Source organism: Centruroides sculpturatus, unplaced genomic scaffold (assembly GCF_000671375.1).
Source record: "Centruroides sculpturatus isolate CEXI.00-Female unplaced genomic scaffold, Cexi_2.0 scaffold61, whole genome shotgun sequence".
NCBI classification, from domain to species: Eukaryota; Metazoa; Arthropoda; class Arachnida; order Scorpiones; family Buthidae; genus Centruroides; species Centruroides sculpturatus.
In genome coordinates, this window is record NW_019384572.1 from 901,541 (window position 1) to 929,511 (window position 27,971).

Genomic DNA, 27,971 nt, shown 5'->3' on the forward strand with positions numbered 1-27,971 from the left:
CAATTGTTTATTTTTTGTGGCCCATCAAATATGGAAGATCAAAAGCAGCATTTTCGGCATATTTTGCTCTTTTATTACCAAAAAGGTAAGAATGCTGTTCAAGCGAGAAAACAATTGCATGATGTATATAGAGAAGATGTATTGATAGAACGACAGTGCCAAAACTGGTTTACAAAATTCTGTTCTGGCAATTTCAATATTGAAGATGCATCACATTCTGGATGGCCAGTTGAAGACAATGAAAACAAAATAAAGGTACTGATTGAAGCAAACTGCCGAATAACAAAACGTGAAATCACTAAGAGATTAAATTTGTGAAATTGAACTGTTTATGATTACTTGAAACAAATTGGTTTTGTTTCAAAGCTTGATATATGGGTTCCATATGCTCTTAGAGAGAGATGCTCTTTTTAAAAATCAATTTTCCAAAAAAAATATTTCCTCAAAAATTGATGAAACTTCATGGGTTAATTCTACAGAAATAACCACCATTTTTTTGCCTGGACCGCATTTAATCAGAGACAAAAGCTTACCTTCGTATTCTTTATTTACTTATTTACTATGCATTTCGGGTGCAATATTTTCATGTAACTTGCACCCCTCTTCAGGTTTTTTACATTTCTATAGATTGGTAAATTCAATTATTACATTTGTTGTTACGGTAAATTACAACAATAGTTATAACTATAACATTTGTTGTAATTTACCGTAATAACAAATGTTATAGTTATAACTATTGTTGTAATTTACTGTAACAACAAATGTAATACAGTAGAGCGTCGATTATCTGAATCAATTGGGGACTGGGGTTGTTCGGAAAACCAATGTTTCGGATAACCAATTATGTACGAAAAAATATATTAATTTATCCCATGTTGAAATTTTCCTCCATTTCGTGTTGCTTTGCATTGAATTTTCGTTGATGTTAAGCCTAACAAAGACTATTGTATCGTTAAAAATTATTTTTTTATTTTGTACGAACAAAATAAATATATTGAAAAATATAAAAACAATAAAAAATTATACTTCAGAAGTTAATTTAGTATCAAAAACGTAAAATATTTGAGTAGCCCAAGACATAGCCAAAGATTGCAGCGCCACAGCACTGGCGAAAATTTAAATTTGCCGACTGGAATTCTTTCGGATGATTGACTTTTGGATAATCGACGCTCTACTGTAATTGAATTTTCCAATCTATAGAAATGTAAAATACCTGAAGAGGGGTGCAAGTTGCACGAAAATATTGCACCTGAAATGCATAGTAAATAAAGAATACGAAGATAAGCTTTTGTCTCTGATTAAATGCGGTCCAGGCGAAAAAACAGTGGTTATTTCTGTAGAATTAACCCATGAAGTTTCATCAATTTTTGAGGAAATACTTTTTTGAAAAATTGATTTTTAAAAGGAATATAAAGAAAACTGCACCATTGATATATACATATCTATTACTTAGAGATGCTCTCTTTAGTGGAATTTTAAGAAAATTTTTTTTGGAGCTTTTACCATACAATTTAACAATTGATTCGAAAGTGTACTGCCATCGAGTAAACAAATTGAGTAATATCATCAAACAGAAAAGGCGGCCAGAATTGACCAACAAAACAAGTGTAGTGTTTTACCACGATAATGTCAGATTTCACACAAGTTAGTTTGGTAACTTGTCAGAAACTGTTATAACTTAGATGGGACGTGCTATCACACCAACCATATTCACCAGATCAAGCATACACAGATTATTACTTGTTGCGGTCTATACAAATTTTTTTTAACTGTAAGACATTACTTGAAATGACAATGTCAAAAATCACTTGGATCAGTTTTTTGTAAGCAACAATCAAAACTTTTATGAATGAAATCATACTACTACCAGAAACAATGACAACAGGTATTTGACCAAAATGGTTGATATATAATTCAATAAAATATTTATTTATTATAAAAATATTGTTTTTTTTTTACGGAAAAAAACAAAATTACTTTCCGAACAACCCAATAGTACTATTATTTATCTGTTTAATATTATGTTAGTAGTAAATATTTATTTTGAATTTCAACAATATTTGCATTATTTATAATGCAAATAAGTTTGTGTAAAAGCAACATTAATATGTTGTTGTAATTTTAAAAACTTAAATAACATTTAATAGAAAAAAATGATATACATAACATTTATCTTGAAATAGAAATTATTTTCAGTTTCATATTATAAAACAGTTAATCTGTTTTTGTTTACACATTTAACTTTAGAATTACATAATATATTGGTTCCATGAAAAATCAACAAAATTTGTAAATTAAGACTAACATTTATATGGTGAGTAGATTGGTTCTAAAGTTCCATTTGTTATTAAACAATATAAAATGTACAAAAATGAAATCTGACTGGGCTTTTCAAAATTTCAAAATATTGAAATTTCGAAAAGCCCAGTTCATGCATCATTTTTCTACTTAGTTACCAAGATGGGCCAAACATTTCTCCTATTATGGCATAAGTTTTTGGATACCATTCATAAAATGTATCTGGTTGTTTATGCAAAATTGAAATAGTGTCTTCCCATTGTTGTCACTTTAAATGTGATGACCTGTTAATTCCTTTTTGAGGAGGTCAATATGGTGACAATCACAAGATTCAGACTATGGCAAATGATGAAAACCAGCCCGATCTGGTCATCCTGGATGTTTGTCATTCCATTTCTAAACTTCTCATGCCATCAACTCTCACCTTGCCATAATAGACAATTGTTCCATACAATGCACTCATTTCTAAATAAATTTTGCTTGTATCCCTACCAAATGCTCACAAAAATCCAGTAACAATTCTGTGTTCCTCCAATGTGGAAATTGACAGACACCTGCTATTTTCAAATACCCATATTTTTCCTGTATCTTGCCGGACAGCATTGAAAACTGTTGAAGCAATGCAGAAGGAACTGCCTTCATATGTATATTTTGAAATTGTAACTATTTTTCATGAAAAAATGCAGTTGGCAAAGACTCTTATTTCCTCTTGTATAATTTATAAATTTTGAATGTTTAGAAATTACACCACACTACAGAAGGCCTCTATATTGAATACAGTCATATTGTTAGGAAATTCCTGAATACAGACACACAATGACACGTTTATTTAATTTTTGTCTTTTTTTGAAGTTACTATGCCTTGACTCTGGTCTGGTATAGTACGCAGCCATCAGTGTTCACCTAATGCCATAAACATAACGTAATGCCATAAATGGTTTATGGCAGGGGTGTCCAGGCCGCATGTGGCCCAATAAATGTGTAAACAAAACTGACAAATTTTTTTATTTTTATTTATTTCAATGGCATAAATTCAAAAAGAAGTTTTACAAAGCCGTAAACCTTTATACATATATAATTTTTGAGTGGAAAGGAAATATTTTCAAATACTTGGAAGTGTGTGAATGAGGAAGGAATACTAAATAAAGCTAAAGTTGAGACTCAAAGAATTATAGACACAAATTCAAGAAAAGGAGAGTAAGACCAAAAGATAAAAAGTAGTGAGAAAGGTTACATAGACTTTGTCAAGCAAATATGGACCTTTAATTTCCCAACCTTCCTCACTTCCTTATCTTTTGTCCTTTCTTTCCCTTCCCCGCATTTGGGTCTATAATCCTTTCAGTCCAGCTCTGGCTTTATTTAGTATTCCTTCTAGTGTTGCATGATTTGGCTACTTTGTGCCAAAGTTGGCTACCCTTTTTTTAGTTTGGCGTAAAAAAATATCATTTGACGCATTGGCTACTTTTTGGGCTACATCTTATTTATAAATATATTAGTTGAATAAAAATGCACTTTAAAATAGTGTTTTGTCATTTTTTATTCATTAGATACCCAAATAAAACAAATATTTGTGTTTTTCAAATAAATTTTTGTTTGTCTCCTTTATAATAAATTCATTTATCTATTTCTAAGTAAAAATTGGAAGTGTCTGTAGAAGTAATTTTTTAAAATATCTTTTTTCGTGATAAAGATTTAATACTTATTACTATAATCTAGACATGTTAATCCTTAAATATACAAGTATATTTAAGGATTGGGCCACAAGTATATTATATATACTTGTGATCCAAAACTCCATGACATCTTCCAATGTGGCCCAGAGAAACAAAAAGGTTGGACACCCCTGGTTTATGGCATTACGAAATTCTATTAAGAGTATCATATCATACGTTATTGAGGGGAATAACATTTTGGTGTGCCGTGTTGAGTCATAGGTGTGCCACAAGTAGAAAAAAGGTTGCAGAACACTGGTCTGCATCATGCCATGAACAAAACATATATTTTTTTTATATCTAAAAACTTATTTCTTTTCCTGGAACTTCTAAATCATCTCAGTATGGGAATTCAGATTGTGAAGAATGTCTTTTTGAGTAATACAAAACATCTTTTACTGATATAATTGATGTAAAAAGATAATTGTAAGAATGATGTTACGTTAATGGCCAGAGTATAGTAAGAGAGAGAGTTATTTCTATCCATGCGGGTGAAGCCGGGGGTAACAGCTAGTTAGATGTTTGCTATTTGTATGTAAATGTTGGCGGCCATATTGTATTTTAACAAAGTGAAGAATATGGATTATGAAAACATCAAATTTGCATTAGGAATGTGAAAATACCAAAAAGTGTAAGTAGCATATGTAATTAAAACATACATATGGTATATTACAGTAATTATCTTTTCAGCTGTAAAAAGCTCATTTTAATTGAACCTTATATGAATGTTCAGTTACAAAAGTGATTTGTTATCCACTTTAAACGATGGAAATGTTTTTGGCCACTTAGTGTATATGTTTACTAGGAATGTGAAACTTCCAAAAATCTATAAGTTAAACACTCAATTTTCAGAGCCCATATTTTGGAAATACAGTATAACCTCTGAATAGCAGACACTATCAGGACCAAGAAGTTGTCTGAAGTACAAAAACTATGTAGATGTATTTAAGAACTAGCAGACCCCGCCATGCCTTGTTGTGGCTCAAAATGTATCTATTATAAATGTATAACACTTCCCCAGTGGGGGAAAATTTTTCGAAAAATGTTTTCTTAGTGTACATTCTGTTGACGTATCCTATTAAAATGCAATCAAAAACGCAAAAACCCGCATCTAAAATAGTATAATAGAAGCCAAGTTTTTCAGAGTAAGCCTTAATCCTGTCTCTCTCCCCCGCGGGGGAATATCGAAAAATCCCTTCTTAGTGTACATTCTGTTGACGTACTCTATTAAAACGCAATCAAAAACGGAAAAAACTGCATCTAAAATGGTATAAATAGAAGCAGAGTTCTTTACGGTAACCTTTTCTGTAAGGCTTACCGTAAAAAACTGTCCATCCCCCATGTTTAACGGAATAATATATATAGGCTATGTCCACCCTGAAGTTCCATTCTAAATATTGGTGAAAGAATTTTTGAAATCGGATGAGTAGTTTCGGAGATTACCTGCTGCATACAAACTAACATACATACATACATACATACAAACATTACCTCTTTATAATATTAGTATAGATGATGATATGTTAATGGCCAGTCATCTATATATATATAAAATTACATGTCCTGACTGACTGATTCATCATCACCCAGAGCAAACCGCTGAACCTAGAGGTGAAATTTGGTACACAGTTAGGGTATGTCATGAATATGCACACTAGGTGTTTGCTATTTGGATGTAAGGGTGTGACTATGCAGACACGAATTTAGAGCAAGCGAGAGGTTGCGAGCGATTTAGTTTTCGCAAAGGAAAACCATGCACAAACAAGAAGCAAGAAATAACGCTGGTGAGAGTGAATTTCTGGTTCTCGCACATATCTGACTGGTTTTGATATTTATCGCGTCTCGTCTCTTCTCACCACATATTCTTGCTCACTCAGAAAATTCGCTCGCTCGCATCTGCATAGTCGCACCCTAAATGTCATTCTCTTATAAAACTAAACAAAATAAAGTAGAACAAACTGATAAGTGAAGTGAATTGTAGGATTTACCAAATATCTTAGTATTTTACAAAATACTAAGATATTTGGTAAATCATACAATTGTAAAATCAGTAATTGAAAAAATTGAAAAATGTTTTGTAAATTAACCAGTAATAATTATTTGATACATTCATTTTCACTTCACTTATCAGTTTGTTCTACTTTATTTTGTTTAGTTTTATAAGAGAATGACATTTAGGGTGCGACTATGCAGATGCGAGCGAGCGAATTTTCTGAGTGAGCAAGAATATGTGGTGAGAAGAGACGAGACGCGATAAATATCAAAACCAGTCAGATATGTGCGAGAACCAGAAATTCACTCTCACCAGCGTTATTTCTTGCTTCTTGTTTGTGCATGGTTTTCCTTTGCGAAAACTAAATCGCTCGCAACCTCTCGCTTGCTCTAAATTTTCTTGTGCATTCAAGATATACTTTCTTCTTGCAACATCTTAGTATTTTGTAAAATACTAAGATGTTGCAAGAAGAAAGTATATCTTGAATGCACAAGAAAAGTGTGTGGAATGTGAAAAATAATTATATTTGAAGCGGAGCTTCTATGTGAGGCTTACAGATTTGTGTTCATTCTGAAAATCTGTTTAATAGATTTTGATTAAACTTTGCCATTTTCCATTAATTGTGATACGGAATACAAAAATTGTATTCCGTATCACAATTATGGTCCATGGGGTCCATGACTTTTTTCTCAAGATGTAAGGTTGTTTCATGAGCACATGCAACAAAACAATATCGCATGAATTGCACAATATCACTTTGTCATGTGCATGTCTTGTATGGGTTTATAGAATACAGTTTGTTCTCAAAATTTAATGAGCTGATTTTGATAAAACTGCCATTTTCCATTAATTGAGACAAGGAATCCAGAAATGTAATGTAGGTCCATTTAAACATAAAAAATCCAGTAATGAATTGCTTAACTTTCCTGGCAACATTTAAAATTTTGGTGGCACTATCTGTTATGATATTTCATTAAAAAACTGTTTACGTTTTTAATTATTATAAAATGGCAAAAAACTTAATTTTGAGGGTAGGGATGGGTTTTCCAAAAATATTGTAAATGCTAATAACAAGTAAAATTGTCATAAAGTCTGACTCTACTTGAGATATTGCACACGACCACCCTTTATCAAAACCACACGTTTTCCTGCTCGGTGTGACATTTCTCATTGTGTGAGCATTACCCACACATCTAGCCAAACAATGGGCGTATTCAAAATCTCAGTGTGCAGCCAGCATTTCTGTTCAAAACTTCAGATGACTTCTGGTTGCTGCAAGCATCTTTTTCAGCACTTGATACACCAGCAAATAAGATGGCAGCCACCACAAGGCTCATAAGAGTTCTATTTTGCATTGACAATTTTGAATTTAATTTATTTGTTGATGAATAAACCCTGAATAAATTAATATTTGGTTAGTACGTTAATAGAATATTTTAATATACTAGTATATTTACATACGATATCACATAATTTTTTTTAGTTGTTAAAGTGTAATCTTAGGATTGATTTAATTATTTAAAACTCCTATGGAAACTTAAAAAATCTTTTTTGAAATTTTTATTTTTCATTAAGCTGTTATATTAAATTTATTTTTGAACTTATTTAAATGTAACATGGAAGTCCACATCACTATTTTTATTGTTTTTTTTCTCTCAATTCCCGGCAGTCAGTGTTTGTGTTCTCTAGAAAAGGCCAGCAGTTGTCATTTCTGGCAGCATCTTGCTGGATTGATGCTGAGATTTTGAATATGCCCAATTCCATTGTTTCCCTTTCCTTTTAGCTCCATCTTGGGAAATTTCATGTTGAATGTTCATTTATTTTTTAGTCTTTTACATTCATTTTATATTAATTTCTTATTGTTTTTATTATTAAGCACTGTATTTATTCTCTGTAAAATATGTTTTTAGTATGTATTTTGGAGTGTTTAGAACGAATTAATTGGATTTACATTGATTCATATGGAAATGCCTTGGATTTCGCCTACTGTTTTCGAACAGATTATTGACAAAAACCAAGGTATCACTGTATTTTTCCTCTGTTATGTATAACAGATCCAGGAAAGTAAAAATAGGAGTCCACGACTTTGTTTTCGATATACGAAGGTATTACACTGATGACAGTCCTTGCTCTGATGCAACAAGTGCGCCTAACGGAAAATAAATGCAAAAAATGAACAAAGCAATCAATGGCAATTGCTTTGTTCTTGGATCATTTCTCTGTACCTGGCTAGTGCAAGGATCATGCCTCCCATGGCCTGCAGGTGTGAGGATATCCTTTTTTTATGGCAGCAAGTGCAAAGTTCATCGTCTGTGTCCATCGGGTACGGTACAAGAATTGCCTCTTCTGTGCCTCTAATAGATGCAGAGATTGCTTCTTTCAGCTCTGTTTCAGTTCTATTGCAATATGACAGTCACGCAATGTCCTAGTATGTTGTACTTATGTTACAGTAACTATCTTGTCAAAAATTAACTTGATCAATGTTCAGTTATAATATCTTCTAATTTCCAAAATAGACATTAAATGTTATTTGACTTTTCATTTGGAATTATAATTTATAGATTAATTTTTTTGTAAACACAAAACATCATTAATAAAAAATTTTCTAATAACTTTTTACTTTTCAAATTTATTTTATAATGCTTAAAACATCAATTTAAACCTGTCAAAAAAAATTATGTACAGGTAACCCCCGTATAACACGGTAGTTACGTTCCAAAAAATTGCCGTGTTATGCGAATCCGTGTTATACGAAACAAAGAACTAACACGAAAAGGAGGGTTAGGTTCCAAAAATTAAAAAACATGCTACTATATTTTCATAATTAAGATAAATATCTTCATTAAAATTTTTTTAAGTGATACATATTAATATAAATTAAACAATGTTTTCTTCGTCATCACTAAAAACACTATTAATTAACCGAGAGCGTTTTCTTTTTGGCAAGTTATCCTTATCCTCTGAGCATTTTTCTGCATTATCTTCAGATCCATGCTTTACCTTTTGCAAAATGTATGTAATTTTAGATTGCTTGCTTCTAGTTAAAAGGTCTTTATAAATTTCCTTATATGGTGCTAAGCACTTATGAAGAATAAAGCAAGTATGGAATAAGGGAAAAACATTCGGCAACATCAGAAGCAGAAGCGTCGCGATCTGGCAACATTGAAACAAGTTTCGAGAAGGACCACGTGTATCGACAGAAGGCGAGAAGAGAAAATTTACATACTTAAGTACTAATAGTTCACGAAAATAATAATTTTCGTGAACTATTATTACTTAAGTATGTAAAAATTTATTACATTTCCTGTTGTACGAGGGTTTTACCCAATTCTCGAACCGTGTCAGAGTGAATCCGTGCTATAAAAGTACCGTGTTATACGGGGGATGGTACCAATTCTCGAACCGTGTTAGAGCGAATCCGTGCTATAGAAGTGCCGTGTTATACGGGGGTTACATGTATATACAATGTTCCTTATTAATTAAATGATAAGTGGTCTATGAAACTGTACAACAGTGTAAATGTAACATATAGCAGGACTGAGGGTGCTGAGATAAAAGGTTGCTCTTATCTCAGTATACTTTTAGTCTCTGTCCTGCTGATACTGATTTTTAAAAAAAATTACACTATATGTACAGCATACCATTCTATATCTTAAAATTAATACTTGAAACAGAATTTCATGGTTATGTGTGTGTTACTTTTTTAAATTTAAATGCATTTTTTAGACTATAGACCAAATTACATTTAGTTTAAAATAAAAGTACATGATTAGACATTTTATGCTAACATTTATAGAATTATTTTGATATTTCTAAAAAAAATCTGGAAATTAAATTTTTTATTTGTTTTTTTAATCTGATTGATATCACTACTATTTTGTATTTTTAAATATACATATTTCATACTTCTCAGGACAAAATTTCAAAGTCACTAATTTATTTTAATTATTTCAAATTATATAATATTTTCCAGCAAAGAATGCATTTTCAGTATCTTCTGTTGATGAATCACACAGTTCTTATACTTTAAGAGCCGACAGCGAGCATAGTAAAAAACAATGGTTAAAAAAATTATCATCAGTGGCTATTAAGTTTACGGATAACAGAAAGGATGACGACGAGGGAGGATTTCTGAGTAGACCGGTATTGAAGCAACGCAACGAATCAAAGATGTCTCTCAATGCCACAGAGTTTTCTCTCCCCTGTAATGACACAAACCACAGAGTTAAAACAAGATCCCTTGTTAACCTCAGATTAAATAACACTGTGATGTAACTATATTGTTATAAAATGAATGTAAATAAAGTATGTAAACAGAATTAAACTGTATATACTTGGAGGAGAACATTTTTATAGCAGCTTTTGATTTTTGATTTGCCATTAATTGTGTAAATCAGTAAAGCAATAACTTTACTGATTTACACAATATATATCAACAGTCTGAGTATATATCAAGTATATCTGTTATTGCATATATTAATTGCAATATAAATATAAATCTGGTATATATTTATTTCTTCTAAGATTTTTATTTTAAATTAAATCTTTACAAACTAATGTAAGAATTGGCTTTAATCTTTATCAGTATTATTTGTATTAACAAAAATAAATATTTTTAATAATTCCTGAAGCATTTAATTGGATTGTGTAAACATTTACATAATTATAAAATTCATTTTTAAAGTTATGATTTTCATTGATGTATATTTATACCGAAAGATTTTAACATTTTCAAATTTTATAGTTGTTTGCATTACAGGGAATTATACAAACTTCTTTTCTGGTGTTAAAGAAGTTTGCAGTAAAGTTTCTTTGAATACTTTGAACTTTTAATTTTTGTTTTGGAAAGAAACAAAATTAGAATAAAAGTATCCTTCATTTAATATGAAAATGTTTAGTGTAAATTTGTTATAACACAGATGATATGGTCCTGATCAGCATTTTCTCAGCAGAGACGTGAATAATCTCTAGCAATAGACATGGCGATTACTTTTTGTTTTAGGACAAATTGTATGACTAGCTAAAGAAGCTATGTATGACAATAACAGTATGCCAATTAAACAAGAAATACTTTTTCCTCGTAAATGAAACAATTTTAATGAAAAGGAGAAAAAAAAATGCTAAGGACAATTTTATTGCTGGAGTTTTACTAAGGCAAGTTGTACTGAAAACGTTTTTGACCTGTTTAATGATTGATATGGCAATGGTGGAAAAAATAAGTACTTTTAAACATGTATACTTTTGAGTTATAAATTTATTGTGAATTTGAAAAAATAGTATTTGTCTGAATATAAATAGACTCTCAATTTTGGAATCCTTACTTTTCGAAAAAACTCGAATGTAAGTTGATCTTTTATTATTAATTTTATCTGTATATATTAAAAATTTTTTAGCAATTTGCATTAAAAAATTTAATCATGGAAACATTACTTCGTTTGGTCAGAACTTTCATTGTCATCCTGCTCTTCCTTTTTTGAACAGTGCATTATAAAGGGGTTGCCGAAATACTGTACAGTATAAGCAATCGAAAAATGCAAAAATGCCAAAAGAAAAAGTTCTCTTCACCTGGCACTGCAGACGCTCCCAGAGGAGAAAACTGGGTGTAGAAAGCTCGAATTTTAAACTTAAGTCTCTCTCGGTATCAGTGAGATGCTAGCTTAACTTCCGGGTCGATAGTCAAAGTTTACGGCGGTTTTAAGAGCTATTTTACTTTTGTGGCTTAATTTTCTACTTGTAAGAATAAAATTGCATGGATACGAATGATTTTTATTCAAAATATCCAGAACAAGCTCAAATTTATGCAAATTAAAATTTTTATAACAATTTTTATTAAAAACGTTCTGTCGCAAGCATCGCAAAATGCTTCAGGTAGAAAATTAAATTTGACTGTCGTCCAAATTATTTTCAAAGATAAGCTTGGAATTGCGAAGATTTTTGCCTAAATTAATGTTTTTACTTTTTGCTTCGAAGCGCAGAGTTTTGTTCTGAATCGACTCATCCGGGCCACCACGAAAAAGTTGTGGAGAGCTTCATTAGAATTCGATCCCGGCCTACCAGAGCGATAGGCTGATGCCGTTATTGCCTAGATCTGGGGGTCGCCAAAGTGGTCGATATCGACCCCCAGGGGTCGATGCGGCTAAGGGGTCACAACGTTTTTTTTTTTTTTGCTCATACACATACACTTGTGATAAAACTTTACAATGGGGTCAATGTGAGGCTTTGGAAAGTGGTTGGTGGTCGACGGTTAAAAAAGTTTGGCGACCCCTGGCCTAGATCAACCTGCCGTCAAATGGTTTGGTTTACTTGTTTACGGTAAACGCGACACGTGGGCGATCTGTCGAAAGGGGAGTTTCTAAGGAAATTTGGCCTCTAGGTGTTAGACAGTGATGGAAAGATAGTTGGGAGTCGGAATCGATTTTAAAAGAACGAGTCGAGAGTCGTGTCTTTCTCCGCCGACTTCTCATCCCTGATTATAAATGTAAAGAAAACCAGGAAAACTTCGCGTGGCCAGCCCGTTGGCGACGCACGAACACACGAGTGGATGAAACCACCAAACTACCAGCGTTTTATCCACTCGGCTACTGGTGGGTGTCGTCAAATAAACTTTTTTACTTTGAAAAATTGCCGAAAATTTATCCTATATTCTGATAAAATATTTTAACACAAAGACTCCGAAAAATATTTGGTTTAGAACAGGGCGACAGTTGCAGTGAAATAATTTTTTTGTTTAGAAAACATTTTGGCACAAAATTCAAACAATCTATACCATCTTATATGCTTCATATTTTTCAGTAATGACATTTTTGCTTTGAGATTTGACGCAAATTTCTGAATTTTTCAAAATCAAAAATTTCGATGTAGGAAAATTTAAAGATTTGGTCCATTATTAGGTAATTATTAATCACTGATACCTACTTTTGAGTCAATTTGCATCCCGTTATCTCTGTGGAACCAAATCACATCCACGAATGCTCCTCATCCTACTATGGTTTTTGTTGAAAATAGAGTAACTTATAAATGATCAGTTTTCTTTAGTTATATTAAATACTCTATTCGCTCTACTATATAATCAATAAAGTATAGCAACGGGTTGCATAACTTTCCCGGCTGTTAAAGTTATTTTTAAAATAATTATTAAAAATATACTGTAATTGTGTATGGCGCCATCTGTTATGAAATTCTAACATAGTTTGTCGAAGTCGATATCCAGCAATAATTACGGGTGTGTTTTTTCAAAGAGAACACAGAGCAAATTTTAAAGTTAAACGGGAGAAAAAAATTATTTTCAAACCGTGCTCATTTTTATATTGTAATATAAACTACATTATTATTTCTTAACAATATCAGTACTGTAAAGCCCAGTTTACACTAGGTGACAGAAGGTCGCTTTCACGATCGCTTCTGACGTATTGTCGCTCACGAGGTTTTAGACTACGCTATTTTACCAGAGCACTAACCGGAAACGGAACACCAATTGTATTTAGAAAATATATCTTCAGTTTGAAATGTTTTATAATTTTGCTTATATGAAAACAATTATTAAATTGGCAGTTGTCCAAAATTTTAACTCTGTCTCGATTTTTTTTCGTCCACCATGCTATACACAAATAAGTGGATAATGATACTAAATGAATGGAAATAAAATCGTAAACCACATGATCTAATGAACGTTCATTGGGTCAATTTCCGAACGACAAACGATAAGAGTTTAATTGGCTCGACCTTGTCGCTTACATTTGAACCGCGAAAATGCACGGTGTGAATCTAGCTTGTTTTATAAATCTCAATACTTAGCTTAACTTCTTGGGACTCTAATTACATTAATATCAAAAATTGCTAAACATAAAAAATACTTAAAACTGAAAAAACGAAAGAAATGCGTTAATTTTGAAGAAAGCTTCAAATTTTATTTTCCTTTGTCTCGCCTTTCTGTGAAATCTGACGCAGATGAGTCATTGTTTACACAGCTGGATGACCTTGAACACAGCTGGAGTTGGCTTTCCCGGAACATTCTCGGGAGGCGATGGGTTTATAGTAGGGTGAATACTAGCTGGCGGTATATTTTTAAATACAGTAATACCACGAACTTACGCGATAGGTGGGACCGAGCGATAACCGCGTAAGTCGGGGTATAATTTCGCAATTTGTGTAAAATCCAAGTCGGATGTATGTAAGCTAATAATGTTCTCGTTAATCTTATCTTGTCTTTTGATTCGTTCACGGTTACAAGAAATCACCACATAGAGTCTCTCAAGTCTCCGTAGATATAACAAACACAGAAATAAACACAAAATAAATTGAAGCTATGTGTCGATTCCGCGCTACACGTCCAAACATGTAAGCTGAACAATAGTGTGGGGGAGTGAGTAATCAAGAGTTGCGTAGCGCTCAAACAAAAGACGAATCGACGAGATTTGAAAATCGCGTAACTCCGGGTTCGCGTAAGTCGAGGTATTACTGTATTTTTTAAAAATTAAAGTTTTTATTGCGATTTCCGACCCCCCGACTTAATTAAACTTATATATAATAAAATCTATTAATTAAAAAAATTTAGAAACTATCGGAGGTCGTTTTTGACATCAGAAACTAGCTTTAAATAACTTTACCGAAGTAAAATCCGTGCGCTACAACTTTAGAACGATGAATGAAATTTGATATCAAACTCCAATTAAAAAGCAATTAAGTGTGAATCGTGCGTCATTAAAGGTAAATTAAAATCGCGATAAAATTTTTTCGCGCGGGAAAAATTTTGAAAAAATTTGGAGACTTAAAAAACATTCCAAAAATCCAAAAAAAAAATTTAGGGGGTCCAAACACCCGAGTTTTATGTAACTTGCCCGAGATATTTTAATTAAAATGACAAAAATTGGATTTTTGAGAACGATTTCAGTTTAATAAGTTAAACGAATAGCAACGAATATCTAGTTTTATTCTGTTATACAGTGTATTAATATAACAGAGGGAAAGTATGGCGATCGGTCAAAAATGACCCACAAGATTTTTACATTTTTTGGACTCGTGGCCTTGAAACAAAGAAATGCAAAAAATTCGGGTTTTTGGGTTTTTCCTGTACGTATGAATATTTGTGTTTATATGTGGAGGCATGATTTTGTTCACCCTGCTTGAAGCTTAATTAACTCCCGTGCTTTTTGTCGAAAATTTATGAAATTTTGTAAAGATTTATTAGGGAACTGATGCTATTAATTAATTTAAATTTTGCTTGTAAAGATCGCGGGGTTGGGGAGATAAAGGGAGTCGTGTCGTATTCAGTGGCAGATTAAGGGGTACGCCTGGGCGTAGGACGGCTTCCAGGGGCGGCAACCACCATGGAAGAAAATTTTTTGTTCTATCTTGACATTTTTTGTGTTTCAGTCTGCGTTTTTGTGAGCCTGTTTTTATTTTTCATCAATGCATTGTAATAATAAAAATTGTGACAGACCAAAATATCTTTATTACAAAAAATAAAACACTTACAAAAAGTATATAATTTTTTTTGAGTTAAAAAATTTTCTACGCGCTTTTCTAATTGCAAATTCATCGATCAAATCATAATTCATTTGTTGATTTAATTCTGATTCTATACATAACAAGGCTAATGAATTTAGTTGGTCTGTACTTTGGGTCGTTCGCAAATAATTTTTAATGCGTCGTAAGACGGAAAACGATCTTTCACCGGAATAGTTAGAAACCATCATACATAAAACCGCGCAATATAAATATTAGGATACAAAAAATGCGTTGTAAGCATCTTCAAAGCTAATGCGCGAAACGTTTAAAATATCACAAGCTTTAAAAAAAATCAAAGATGCAGGGCATACAGTTATTAGTGTTTAATTTGACTATTATACATTAAAAGTTTGTTGATGAATTCTTTACAAGCCAAACTTTTCCAAAATAAAAAATAATATTCATCTATATGAGAGTCTAAAAAGTTTTAGTGGCAAGTCTTGTTTTCAACATAAAAGTTTTTTGTATCGAAAATTACGAGTCCCCGTGATGCGGGATTAGGTTAACAGTTTAGGTTATGGGCTACCTGTTTAAGTAGCTTATTTTATAGGCTTCCCACACCAACAATTTTAGTCCAAAAATTTAATTTAAAAAAAACCGTCTCCTCCTATAAGGGCGGCAAGTGTGTAGACGTAGGGTGGCTGGGAGACAATCAGCCCCAGGTCATATTTCGAGTAGGGTCGGACTTAAATGACAATTTTACTCGTTATTAGCATTTAATTTTTTTTTTATTATAAAACTCATCACTACTCTAAAAATATATTTTATAATCATTTTGAAAACTTTTTGCCATTTTATTTAAAAAACTTTTTGTAATAGAGAGCAACTCTTTGCTGAATTTTTGTCAAGTAATCAGTTTTTTTTTGTAAACTAAAACCACCACAAAAAATTGGTGTCGCCATGTTGATTTCTTTAGTCACATTCTCCGCGAATAATGCGTAGTATTTTAGTATAGCCAACAAAATTCTAATACATACATATTAGCTTTTATAAATAAATTGTCTCGAAGAAATAATCGCATTTACTTCCTAATTTTCAAAATAAAAAAATTGAAATTCGAAATTATGAAAGATTGGTTTTCATGTCATTTGGAGCAATTTTTATAAAAGGTAACAACACAACTTGTGGCAATATTTTAAACTTTATAAAATCGTTGAAGGAATAATTAATAAGAAAAAAATAAGAATATCGTGATTGTCCTGTAATGATGGGACATACTAAAAAAAAAGAGAATCTTATTGCTACCTTTAGATTACAAACATGGAAAAATGACATGAAACTGGAAATTGAAAGAATAAAATTTGAATGGATCTTATTCAGGAAATTCAATTATATCATGAACAAAAATGGCATACCCTTAATTCTGAAAGGCATCCAACTAGTCATATTCTTATATATATACGGAAAAATAGAATCTGATGAAGCACTTAACTAACAAATTGATAAGAAAAATAAAGGAACGATCAATGATTGCATTCTTCTTTTAATGTTAATTCTTAGACAATAAAGATAAAATAATACAATTGATGAGCTAATATAGTACTGAATTGAAAAATAAGAGGGACAAACCAGATAGGAAAACAAAATTAGAAAATTTGCAAGAAATGAAAGAATGAGAAGTAGAAATTTTTTAGAAGACACAGGTTGATAATAAAATAATTGAATCACATTTTCAAATATTTCGATTATTTAAAAAAATCCTTCGATATGAAATTCATCCATTTTCATGAAATGAAATTTAATCGTTTTCAAACGACATTCAAACTCAATCATCTACATACAGACTTTGATTTAGAATTTGATATCCAGCAGTTTTCCACATAAAAAGCACAGTCTAAATAAGAATATCTTTAATAAATGATAACTACAATATAAGTACTATATACAATATTTTCATGCGCAAATGGTTTAACAAAATAAATGACATCAACTCTGAATTTTATTTTTAATATGAACAAGCAATTTTAAAATACAGTAAAATTAACCCATTTGCTTACCTGTAAATTATGAAGATAATTCTTCGATGATTGATCGTAAACACTTAAAATTAGACTAAACATAATGTGCACCGTATTATAATAAAGATTAGGAATTTAGTATTAATTGTCATTTTCTAATAACGTGAACGTAAATTGGCAAATTTATGTAGCATTTGATTTGAGTAAAATTAAAATGTGCTACAAATATTTTATACACTCAAAATTTCAGTTATTTACTTTATCATTAATACGTACTTTAAGTAGTAATAATGCAAAATGGCAAGCAGATGGGTTAAATAAGATAATCTTTTAAATGCATATTGTGAAAATCAAATTGCGGAAAAAAACACATACAAACAGAACAATTAGAAATATTTAGTATTCAGTACTGTGAATAAATAATTTCATAAATAAAACGAATCACTATATACGAAAACATATGAATTAAATAAAACGTATAAATCAGAAGACTATTACGAAGCTTTACGTCTATTCATACACAGTCGTAACATTACAACAATTACATTATTAAAAAGTTATTATCAAATATAGTTTCGATCCTTTCGTAGGTTTTCACAATTTACATTTAAAAGTTTATCAAACATATAAGTAATAAATATTAAACTCTCATTAAACAAAACTCAAGTAGAATGTTTTAAAGTTTTAGATTCAACGTTTGATATACCATCAAACTGTTTTCCACTCAACAGATGAAATAATAGTTTTTGTGTAAATGTTTTCATCAAGAATTTTTTTAAAGTTTATTACAAATGCAAACAACACTTTTTTTAAAAACTCCACACGTTTTTTTCTTGTAAAAACATTTAAGAAACTGCCAATATTTTCACTTATGTACACGGGGAAGACTACATAGTCAAAGACTAAAAGTTAAAAAATAAAAATCAAACTTGTATCGGTGATAAGTTTGAAGATTTATAACTAGGAAATGCTTCTACAGTCAATTCTAAGCGATCAACGTATTCTGTGTGACTATGACTTAAAAACGTACTGGGGTCCATTACAGAATGATACATCATCATATGATAATGTGCAGAATTCAATAACTGGTGATTTGTCTTGAATGAAGCATTATGACCACATCCATGACATCTGAATATGTAGGAAGACGTCTTTGGCTGCTGATTGTTTTCTATCTGTATATCTGGAAGAATCTCAATATCACTACTGTTTATTTCATTGGAAGAAATTTCCGATTCGCATTCTAAATTGGAAAGACCGTTTTCCTGAATTGGAAGTACCTTAGAAATATTTCTTTTTAAAGGCGATGTACAAGATTTAACATTTGAATATCTTAAGCTAGGCCAACATGGTGTGATGGTTATTTCGGATTTATTCTTTGTTTCAGTTTTATCTTCATTTGATGAATTTTTTTTCATTAAAATAGAATTATTGTTCTGGTTAAAATGAATATCTGTCACATCTTCAAAAAATGAATAATTAAAACTATTTGGAAAATATTTTTGAGGGGAGAGAATCTCTCTATCACCGTTACCATTATATGGTTTTCCCCAAAATTCAGTATTCTCTAAAATTTTAGGATTTCCTTCTAACAATTGGTTATTTGTAGCATAATCTAGATTCATATTCATATTACTATAACAAGAATTTGTGTCCGAAATACAAACGTTGTGAGAATTTAATCTTTTCTTTAAATCATGAAGCAATGAATTTTCCTCACTTGCATAATTACCGTTCACAACAGTTATATCTAAATTATTCTTAAATTTACTACAAGCATTAGAACAAGTAAGAATTCTTTTAAGCTTTCCATTTGCTTCAGACAAAATCTGTTTTGGAAATGAAGATGGAGCATCTTTTAGGAGACAGTTTTGTACTGAATTTGATGAATTATTTTGAATTTCCTTACATATTTGTTTATTCTCGTCAATATTTTGTTTTTGTCTCAATATATTGAATTTGTTAACTAAGGGAACCCATTCTGTTACTTTAGAATTATTTCTTATCCAACTCATTTTCTTCATTCTCAAGATATTAGGCGGTTTATCAATATTTAATAATGTTATATCCTTCTCCGTCATCCATATATTCGTATCTTTTATATACACATTATTTCCAATCCACACAAGTTTATCAATGATATTTTCAAGTAAAACAATTGGTTTTCGACTGCTGAGTGAAAATATTAACTTGGCATCACTAAAATCAATTTTTATCGTTTCACTTTCTTTACTTTCAGATTCGGATTCAGATTCAAATTTTTCTAAGTTAGAAACTTTGTCCGAATTTAAAACTAAATTTTTATAATTATCGTCTTCACAATTTTCTACACTTGATAGATCATCATCCGAATTTTTCATTTTAAACGGCTTCGTGTCTGGTATTTTAACTTTAGATAATCGAGGAACTAATATTTGAACTTTCTTGCAAAGTTTCTTCAATTTACGACTTTTTTCGTTAAGTCCTGAAAACAAATAATAAAGTAGTTAATATTTGCACTGAATACTATCTAATTTGTATATAATATTAATATTTATATGGAATGCTTATCATTTATAAGTAAAAACAGTAAATATAAATTCGTATGATTATAATTATTAAAATTTCATTTATATTGGTTTTTTTTTTAAATATTAACATACATAATTTACTAATCTTAAGCATATTGGAAAAATTATACGTAAAATTACAGAAAGAACTAATGATATCCAAAGATATTTTTACACTAAGTGTCGCATTAAGGATAGGAATACCCTGCCATGGAGGGAGATTCGGATGGCATACTCGCCCGTCTTCTTAAAGATTCAATTTCGCTGATCATTACCAACATTTTATTCAGGTACATTTATAGTCTTAAGCCTGACGATGCCAATATTAGATTGAAAACGTTATTAAAAATAAAAGAATTTATGCTCAGCAAAAATTAAGTGTTTGGTGAAATTGGTGTGATTTATTTGCTGAGAAAGCGGTGACTACTTAATTTTTGTACGCTTAGCAAGCATACGATTTCGCGATTTTTTTTAAATATTATTAATATGGTTAAAACTTATGAGGTGTGAATTATGAACTGAGTTACGAGTTATTTCCAAATTAGGAAAAGCAAATGTTTTGGAACAACGCACTCTGGCATTGTCAATTATTGTATGTCAGAAATGGTTAACAAAGCACATCAAAGAAAGGAAGTACTTCCAAAACAAATTCTTTCAAAGAACTTTTATACTTTTTTTGTTTAATGTATAATGTAATGTATTTTTAATTTTTATGTAATTATTATTTTTTTAATGTATATTTGTTAATTCTGGGAATAGATTGTTTACATTGTTTTATTGGTTTAATTTAAGATAGAAAAGTCCCGAAAGACAATTGCTATTTACTTATAAAAATAAATAAGGTATGTGACAAGTATAGATGTGTTTGTTAATTACAAAATCTTTATAAAATTTATTATTTAAATTTACCAGTTAGTAGATAAACAAAAAAAATTATTTATAAAGAAAACAAAAAATTTTGTATAAAGTCTATTATTGATCTCTTATTTTGTCACCTAGTTCCATGGTGCGCAAACTTTTTTCGACTGCGACCCCTTTTGTACAGAGAAAATTTTTGGCGACCCCTAAAGATAAATGTTCACAAATACGATGTATATTTCGCGCATTTCTTTCGTTTTATCGAATAAAAACATCATCATATCTGACTCATATTAATTTTATTTATAATTTTAAGAAAATACTTTTTATATAACATAAAAATCAGTAAATTTCCCTTTAATGAGATGTATGTGGCTGCAAGTTTCTAATTATCTCATCGATGTTTGGATGTATGTTGCTAATTGCAATTCGCATATCATCTTCAAGGTTTAAACGCGAGCGGTATTTAGTTTTTATTGAAACTAGTTTGCTAAATCCAGTTTCACATAAATACGTTGATGCAAATTGTATTAAAACCCTGATGGCATTCTTGCATAAAACGGGATATTGCTTTTCCACGGATAGCCAAAATTTTTGGCAAGGCTGAGTCTTAAATTGATTTCGAAGAGTATAATCACTAATTAAATCTATCAATTGCTCTTTCTCACTAATTTGAAGAGTTGAACTGCATATGTCGTAGGAAAATGGATCACGAATCCAACCAAGATCGTTTTCAGGAAAATCCTTGAATCTTCTGCATGAAATTGCAATTAAACAGTGAGTGACGGCGCTTCACTCTTTATATGTACACTGTATGGTATGCAGCATGCAGGCATAATGCATTTCATAAATATTTGGCGACCCCAAAAAACTTCTGGCGACCCCCAGTTTGCGCACCACTGACCTAGTTGACCATCGCCCAGTCAGCTGACGGTGCCATTTATTCTATATCTGTCACTAAAGAAATTGGGCTGGACCTCGGAAGTGTTCAAAATAGTCCTGTTCGCACTTTCATTCAATTTTGATTTGGAATGTTAAAAAGTAAATTGTTTATTTTTATTATTCTGATTTCATCTCAAAAACTGAAAGATTTTGAAAGTTATTAAATTATTTTTTACTTATAAATCAACATTTGTTCATAAATATTATTTATATTTTTACCATAACACTGATACCCTAAAACTGCTTTTCATACACCAAATTCATATTTTCGTACATTTACAGCTGACAATCGATCAATATTAAGCAGTCGGGATGCTTTCTTCCAATTTTAATTTGGTGAATAAAACTGTGTATGAAAATAAATTTTTAACTTTTTAAGTATCGTAATGCATATATTAAGCAGAGAAAACAGTAAAGTTTTGTGTGTAGTAACATAGTAGGTCAGATAAGGGCGTCAACATGGTTCTGGGGATCGGAGATTCAAATCCGCGTGAATCCCAGGAATTTTCATAGAAGTCTGAACCGGATAAATTGGGTCCCGTCCCTCACTTTCCAGTCGTCCCATCGTGAGCCACCTAGCTAAACCCATGATAAGCTTGGAAAAAAATCCCCTAGTGCTCAAAGGATGAGGAAATAAAAATGGAAAAAAAAAGTATAGCAACATTAGAACTTTGTTGCTGTTAAGAACAAATCATACAGGAACACTGAGTGGAAAAAGTAGGTTTATTGACACAAAAGAATATGCATTTCGGGCTTAACGCCCCTCTTCAGTCCTCTTATATCAAATACAGTGGTGCCTCGAATAACGGACGCTGCGAACAACGGACTTTCCGTTCGGCAGTTACGTGAGGCGAATAATGGACTTTCTGCGAACAAGTGCGAATGATGTTTCCACTCTTTTGCCGTTGCCAATGACAATCTGCTATTTTTATAATATATTAGTATTATTAGAATATATTATTAGTATTTCTGAAGTACAGAGCTCCCGTTGGATTCGGCTTGCTCCCTTGTATATATTACGTACATCACCTAGGTGCAGGGTATTTACATTTATTCGAGTGTTGTCCAAATCATGGCTTCTAAAAATACAGAAAGATGATTTCAATTGAAACAAAGCAAGAAATCATCAGAAGGAGTGAAAGTTGACAAAAACTTCCTTGTCAAATGGGGAGAGGTTCAGGAGTTTACCAACACTCATTATCCAAACAGAGCGGAGGCCAACAGGACCAATGATCTCTACAATGACACTCTCTTCTTCAACACCTGTCGGGTGTTGAAGAAGAGAGAGAAACAGACCACCTTGGATATGTTTTTCAAGAAGTCAGCTGCCAAAAAACAAAGAATGGAACAAGAGGAGTTGACCCTGCAAGCCCCGGTTAAAAAACTGACTCCGATTAAAAAACAATAAAAAGAGATCCGCTGCAATGTGTAAAAAGTCTGTATCTGTATGAATATGTGAAGAAAGTGTTCTTCCACCTCCTCACAACATCTGACTACCCGGCATAATTGGTGACTGCTCCATTTTCATTTTTTTATGGTACAGTACGGTTATTTTATGCTGCGGAACGAATTATGTTTTAACATGCATTTCTATGGTAAAATGCGTTTCGTATAACGGACTTTTCACTTAACGGAAGTGCACCTGGAACGGATTAAGTACGTTATACGAGGCACCACTGTATATCGGTTAAAAAATATATAAGATTTACAAAATGTGTTCAAATATATTTAGCACATGTGTACAAGTTTTCACAGTAAATATAATTACCTAAGATTATTATAGTGACCACTGGAATAATCAAATGCTATATAAAACATGGGTGGAATAAGTAAAATAGTACAGCTGAAAGAATTTTTGTTAAACCGTATAAAAACACGGGCTAGAATAATAAAAACAGAAATGTAAAATACACAGAATGAATCTGAACATTGGTGTTGTCATCAATGACATCTGGCAGCCATTACTAACTAAATAGAAGAGCCCATTTTAAGATGTACTTCCTTTCTCCCTCTCCCATCACATCCCACTGTCGTACAACACTACAGGCATTCTGATAACGATAGTGAATACTCTCACTTTACTTTTTAGACTGTCCTAGTTGGTTTATGTTTTTGTATTCAACTTTTTAATCAAACAACATTTCAAACATTTTATCGGAATTATATCGTACTTTATAGGTATTCCCTATTAATTTTACGTTTAATTCCTTAACTAATTACTTAATTTTTATATTTAATATATTTCTGTTTTTATTATTCTAGCCCGTGTTTTTATACGGTTTAACAAAAATTCTTTTAGCTGTACTATTTTACTTATTCCATCCATGTTTTATCTAGCAATTTGGTTATTCCAGCAATCACTATAATAATCTTAGGTAATTACATTTACTGTGAAAACTTTGTATGCGTGTGCTAAATACTGTATATATTAACACATTCTGTAAATCTTATATCAAATATATCGGTAAAAAATTATATAAGAGGACTGAAGAAGGGTATTAAGCCCGAAATGCATTTCCTTTTGTGTCAGTAAACCTACTTTTTCCACTCAAAGTGTTCCTGTACGATTTGTTCTCAACAGCAACCTTGTGCTAATTGCGAAAAAATGCATAGTAACATTCACTATTAAAACAAACTCTTCTACATTAATAAGCGAGTTTGTAATTTTTAGTTCTTTGGAAACTTGACTACATTATAATACAATCCAATTTCTTGACTTTTGGGATATTCGTCTTTGTGCACAGTTTAAGGAACGCATTAGGCCCTTAAGTCGTGAATCGTCTGTGTTATATTAAGCTTTTGTCGTCTTTTTAAACAATTAAAAGTTAGCTTAATACAGCGCTAACAATAACAATGCGAAATATACTTTAATATTTTATTTAGAAAACAGTTTTAACAGCTAAACCAGTGATTTCCGAAATGGGCAATGAGTAAATCTAGGAGAGGAAAAAAAAACAAAAGCAAACGGGAGGCAGGGGGAGGGCATGGTACTGGACGATGACGGCAGGGGGAGGGCATGGTACTGGACGATGACGGCAGGCGAGGGTTGGATCGCTGACACCTTTCCCTTTCCTCTGTTAAAACGGGCAAGGAACAGTGATTTTAATGGTTTCCAGATATGGAGAACAATGTATGGTGACACAAAGTGCAAGTTTCGTAGAAAGGTTTTTCTACGGTTTCCAAACCTTTCTCACACAAGGAAAAATGGGTTAGGAGACATTGGGTATAACTTTATGGAACTAAGGAGGGCGGTAGGCTCGAAGTTTGGTAATTACTGGGTTAAATGATATGACAACTAATATTCTCCAGATTTATTCAATATCATACAGAATAACGTTATAAAATCAATTACTGTAATTAAAGTTTGCAACAGATAAAATCTACTTAACGCGTATTTTTCCCGGCTCTGTTATATTAATATAGAATAGAGAAAATGACCCCTTCAAGATTTTTAATTTTTGGGCTCAGAGAACCTTGAATCGTCGAGGGAAAAAAATCGGAGGTTTTTCCACTTAAGTATAGATGTAGAGAGATAGTGCGTGTGCGGGGAACGATTTTGTTCACCCTCTTTGAAGCTTAATAACTTGTGCTTTATGTCAAAAATTTCTGACATTTTGCAGGGAGTTTTGTATATTAGGGAATTGATTCTATTAAATTTTGGTAGTTAAAGACGATAGGGTGGGGCGTTAAAGGGTAATCGTGTGTTATATCTGGAGTAAGATAGGAGTTAAGGACGATTTTCCTCCTTATTAGCATTTACAATTTTTTTTTTTTATAAAACCCATCCCTACTCTCAAAATTAAGCTTTTTGCCATTTTATAATAATTAAAATATATAAAAAGTTCTTTTTAATAAAATATAACAGATGGCGCCACACGTAGTTTTAAATATTGGGAAAAGTTAAACAACTTGTTACTGGATTTTTTAAAAACTTGCATAACTTAATTGGCGGAAACTGTAAATATTAACTTCCTCAGCTTGTTACATTAAAACACGTTAGTTGACAAGCACCATATTACATTACATTAAGGATAGAAACTGATGGATATTCTTACACACTTTATGCTTTATAAAATTAAATAGATTCCTGCAAAAATTACAACAATATTGTAATATACTTTTTAGGGCAGTGTCCAAATTATTAAAATCAAATGTGTTTGGTTTTATGTATTCATAAAACTTTATGCAAAAACATGACTATTTTAAAATCAATTTATTGATCAATAAAACATCTTAACCATTATTTCTCAAATGATTGGAAAGGGGATGATGATGTTAAATTCATTATTATACAAAAAGTAATTTATCATTTTAAAGAATCATAATATCAGCAAATTTAAGAAATCCTGTCACATTAAAAATAATATAAAAGATTCCATACAAAACGTGGTTAAAGAAGTTAAATTATCATTAATTATATTTACCTGTCTTTAACGTTCTGTATCGTAAATTTCTTTGCCTATGTCCAAATGTATATTGATGGCACCAACTTTTCAAATTTTTATTTGGGCGATAGGTCACAGGATATTTTAAAGTCTCTCTACATCTTAGCTGAGGTAAATTAACAGTATTTGGATGAATACTTAAAACAGAAATCTGACAATATTTTTCATATTTTTTCACTAATTCAGTACTTTCTTTTTTTGTTAATTGTTTTCGACATGAATCAAGTGCATGACGGCCTAGAGGAGAACATAATTCTGTCTCTTCAAATATTTTAATATTTTCTAACATATCTATGCAATGATGTTTATTACATGCTTTTGTTCTTGATATTTTTCTCAAAGGAAAAATTTTTTTGAGTTGTGAAACTGATCTGGTTTGGAGTTCTTTTTTCTGTATTAAATTTAAAGACTGGAGAAAAGCAATATCATCTATACATTCATCTGAAGGATCTTCAACTTCTGATGATGAGGATGATGATGAAATGAATGAAATGTTGTCCAAATCCTCATCGATAGAATATGAATTTTGCCTATAAATTAAAAAATAAATTATTTTAGTAATTAACAAATTTGATATAAAAAAACCAAGCAAAAATTAAAAAGCTATTAAATTAAAATAAAATAAATTCTCTTTATGAAATGTTTAAAATTTTCCCTTATTTAACATAACAGCATGAACTTAACAGAGTAAAGAAATAGATACAGTAAAAGATTGATATAATAGACCACCACAGGACTGAAGAAATTGTTTCCTTTTATTATAAAAGTCCATTTTATTGTGATTACTTGTTATTTTGACTTGTCTGTTATATCAAAAAGTCTATTACTATACAGTAGAATCATGTTAGATATCGATAACAGATCCAGAGAAAATATCTGTAGTTATTGGATGTTTTCTCCAAGTCCACAGGCCAAATCAATGTATTTTTATCTCATTTCAGTGGATCTTTATTGCAAATATAAGGGGATTCTACTGGTATATAGTAATATCAACTTGTCCATTACTGTATATTGATATTATGGACAAAAGTCAATTACATAGATGAAATTTCCTTTGTAAAGTATATAAGGCAAATTTTTATTAAACTTGTAAAAATAATGTTTCTATCTATCAGTCAAGCTAAAGCTTTTTATTTTCTTTTATGATCTACAGATTTGCTTTACACAACAAGCCAAGACTTGTGCTCAAAGAGAAAACTAAACCAAAACTGAATAAAACTAGTCCATGAGAAAATGAAACAAAAACTAATAATGTGAAAATCTACAATAATGATTAAAAATGAATTTATTTACAAAAATAATAATAAATTAAATAAAACGAAGACTAAAAAGTCCATAATAATGAAAGGACAGTGCTCTGTGGGATCTGAAAAATAGACCATAGTAGCAGGAGTCCGTTATAGTGAATAGTTTTCTTATAGTTTTCCTATACTTTGGCCAGACTGATATTAGCCATCCATAATAACACAATGTCTGTAATATCTAGTTTTTACTGTAATTTATTTATTTTCTTTTGGCATTGATGTTTAAATTTCCTGTTAAATTTAAGCTCACTTGTTATAAAATATTTGAAATTTGTTGATTTTTAAATTCCAAAAACTTGATATATTTGAAACAATTTTTTAAACTCAAATTTGATTTTCAATCTATATTAACTTTGAATATAGTCCCTATATAAGAAAAAGTTAAACATCCTGAATTAACCTAAT

General features: G+C 31.1%; 2 protein-coding genes across 4 annotated transcripts in view; one reads left to right on the forward strand and one right to left on the reverse strand.

Annotated features, from left to right (window-relative positions):
• Positions 1-10,610, forward strand: part of LOC111624224 (rho guanine nucleotide exchange factor 3-like) — a 25,396-nt gene extending 14,786 nt beyond the window's left edge. Inside the window, exon 11 of one of the 3 annotated variants that reach the window (XM_023367037.1) lies at positions 9,977-10,610. In XM_023367037.1, coding sequence (XP_023222805.1) covers positions 9,977-10,278 — 302 coding nt within the window. In that variant the 3' untranslated portion in view covers positions 10,279-10,610. Of the gene's footprint in view, positions 1-7,913; positions 8,588-9,976 lie in introns of those variants that run through there. The other 2 variants (XM_023367038.1, XM_023367039.1) reach the window with 2 other exon arrangements.
• On the reverse strand, positions 10,077-26,794 carry LOC111624223 (the record flags this gene model as incomplete). The annotated part of the gene is made up of 3 exons (XM_023367036.1): positions 10,077-10,205; positions 16,866-19,932; positions 26,242-26,794. Coding segments are annotated over 2 exons (2,094 nt in total), but the record flags the coding sequence as incomplete, so codon positions are not given.
• Between the last annotated feature and the right edge of the window lie 1,177 nt (positions 26,795-27,971).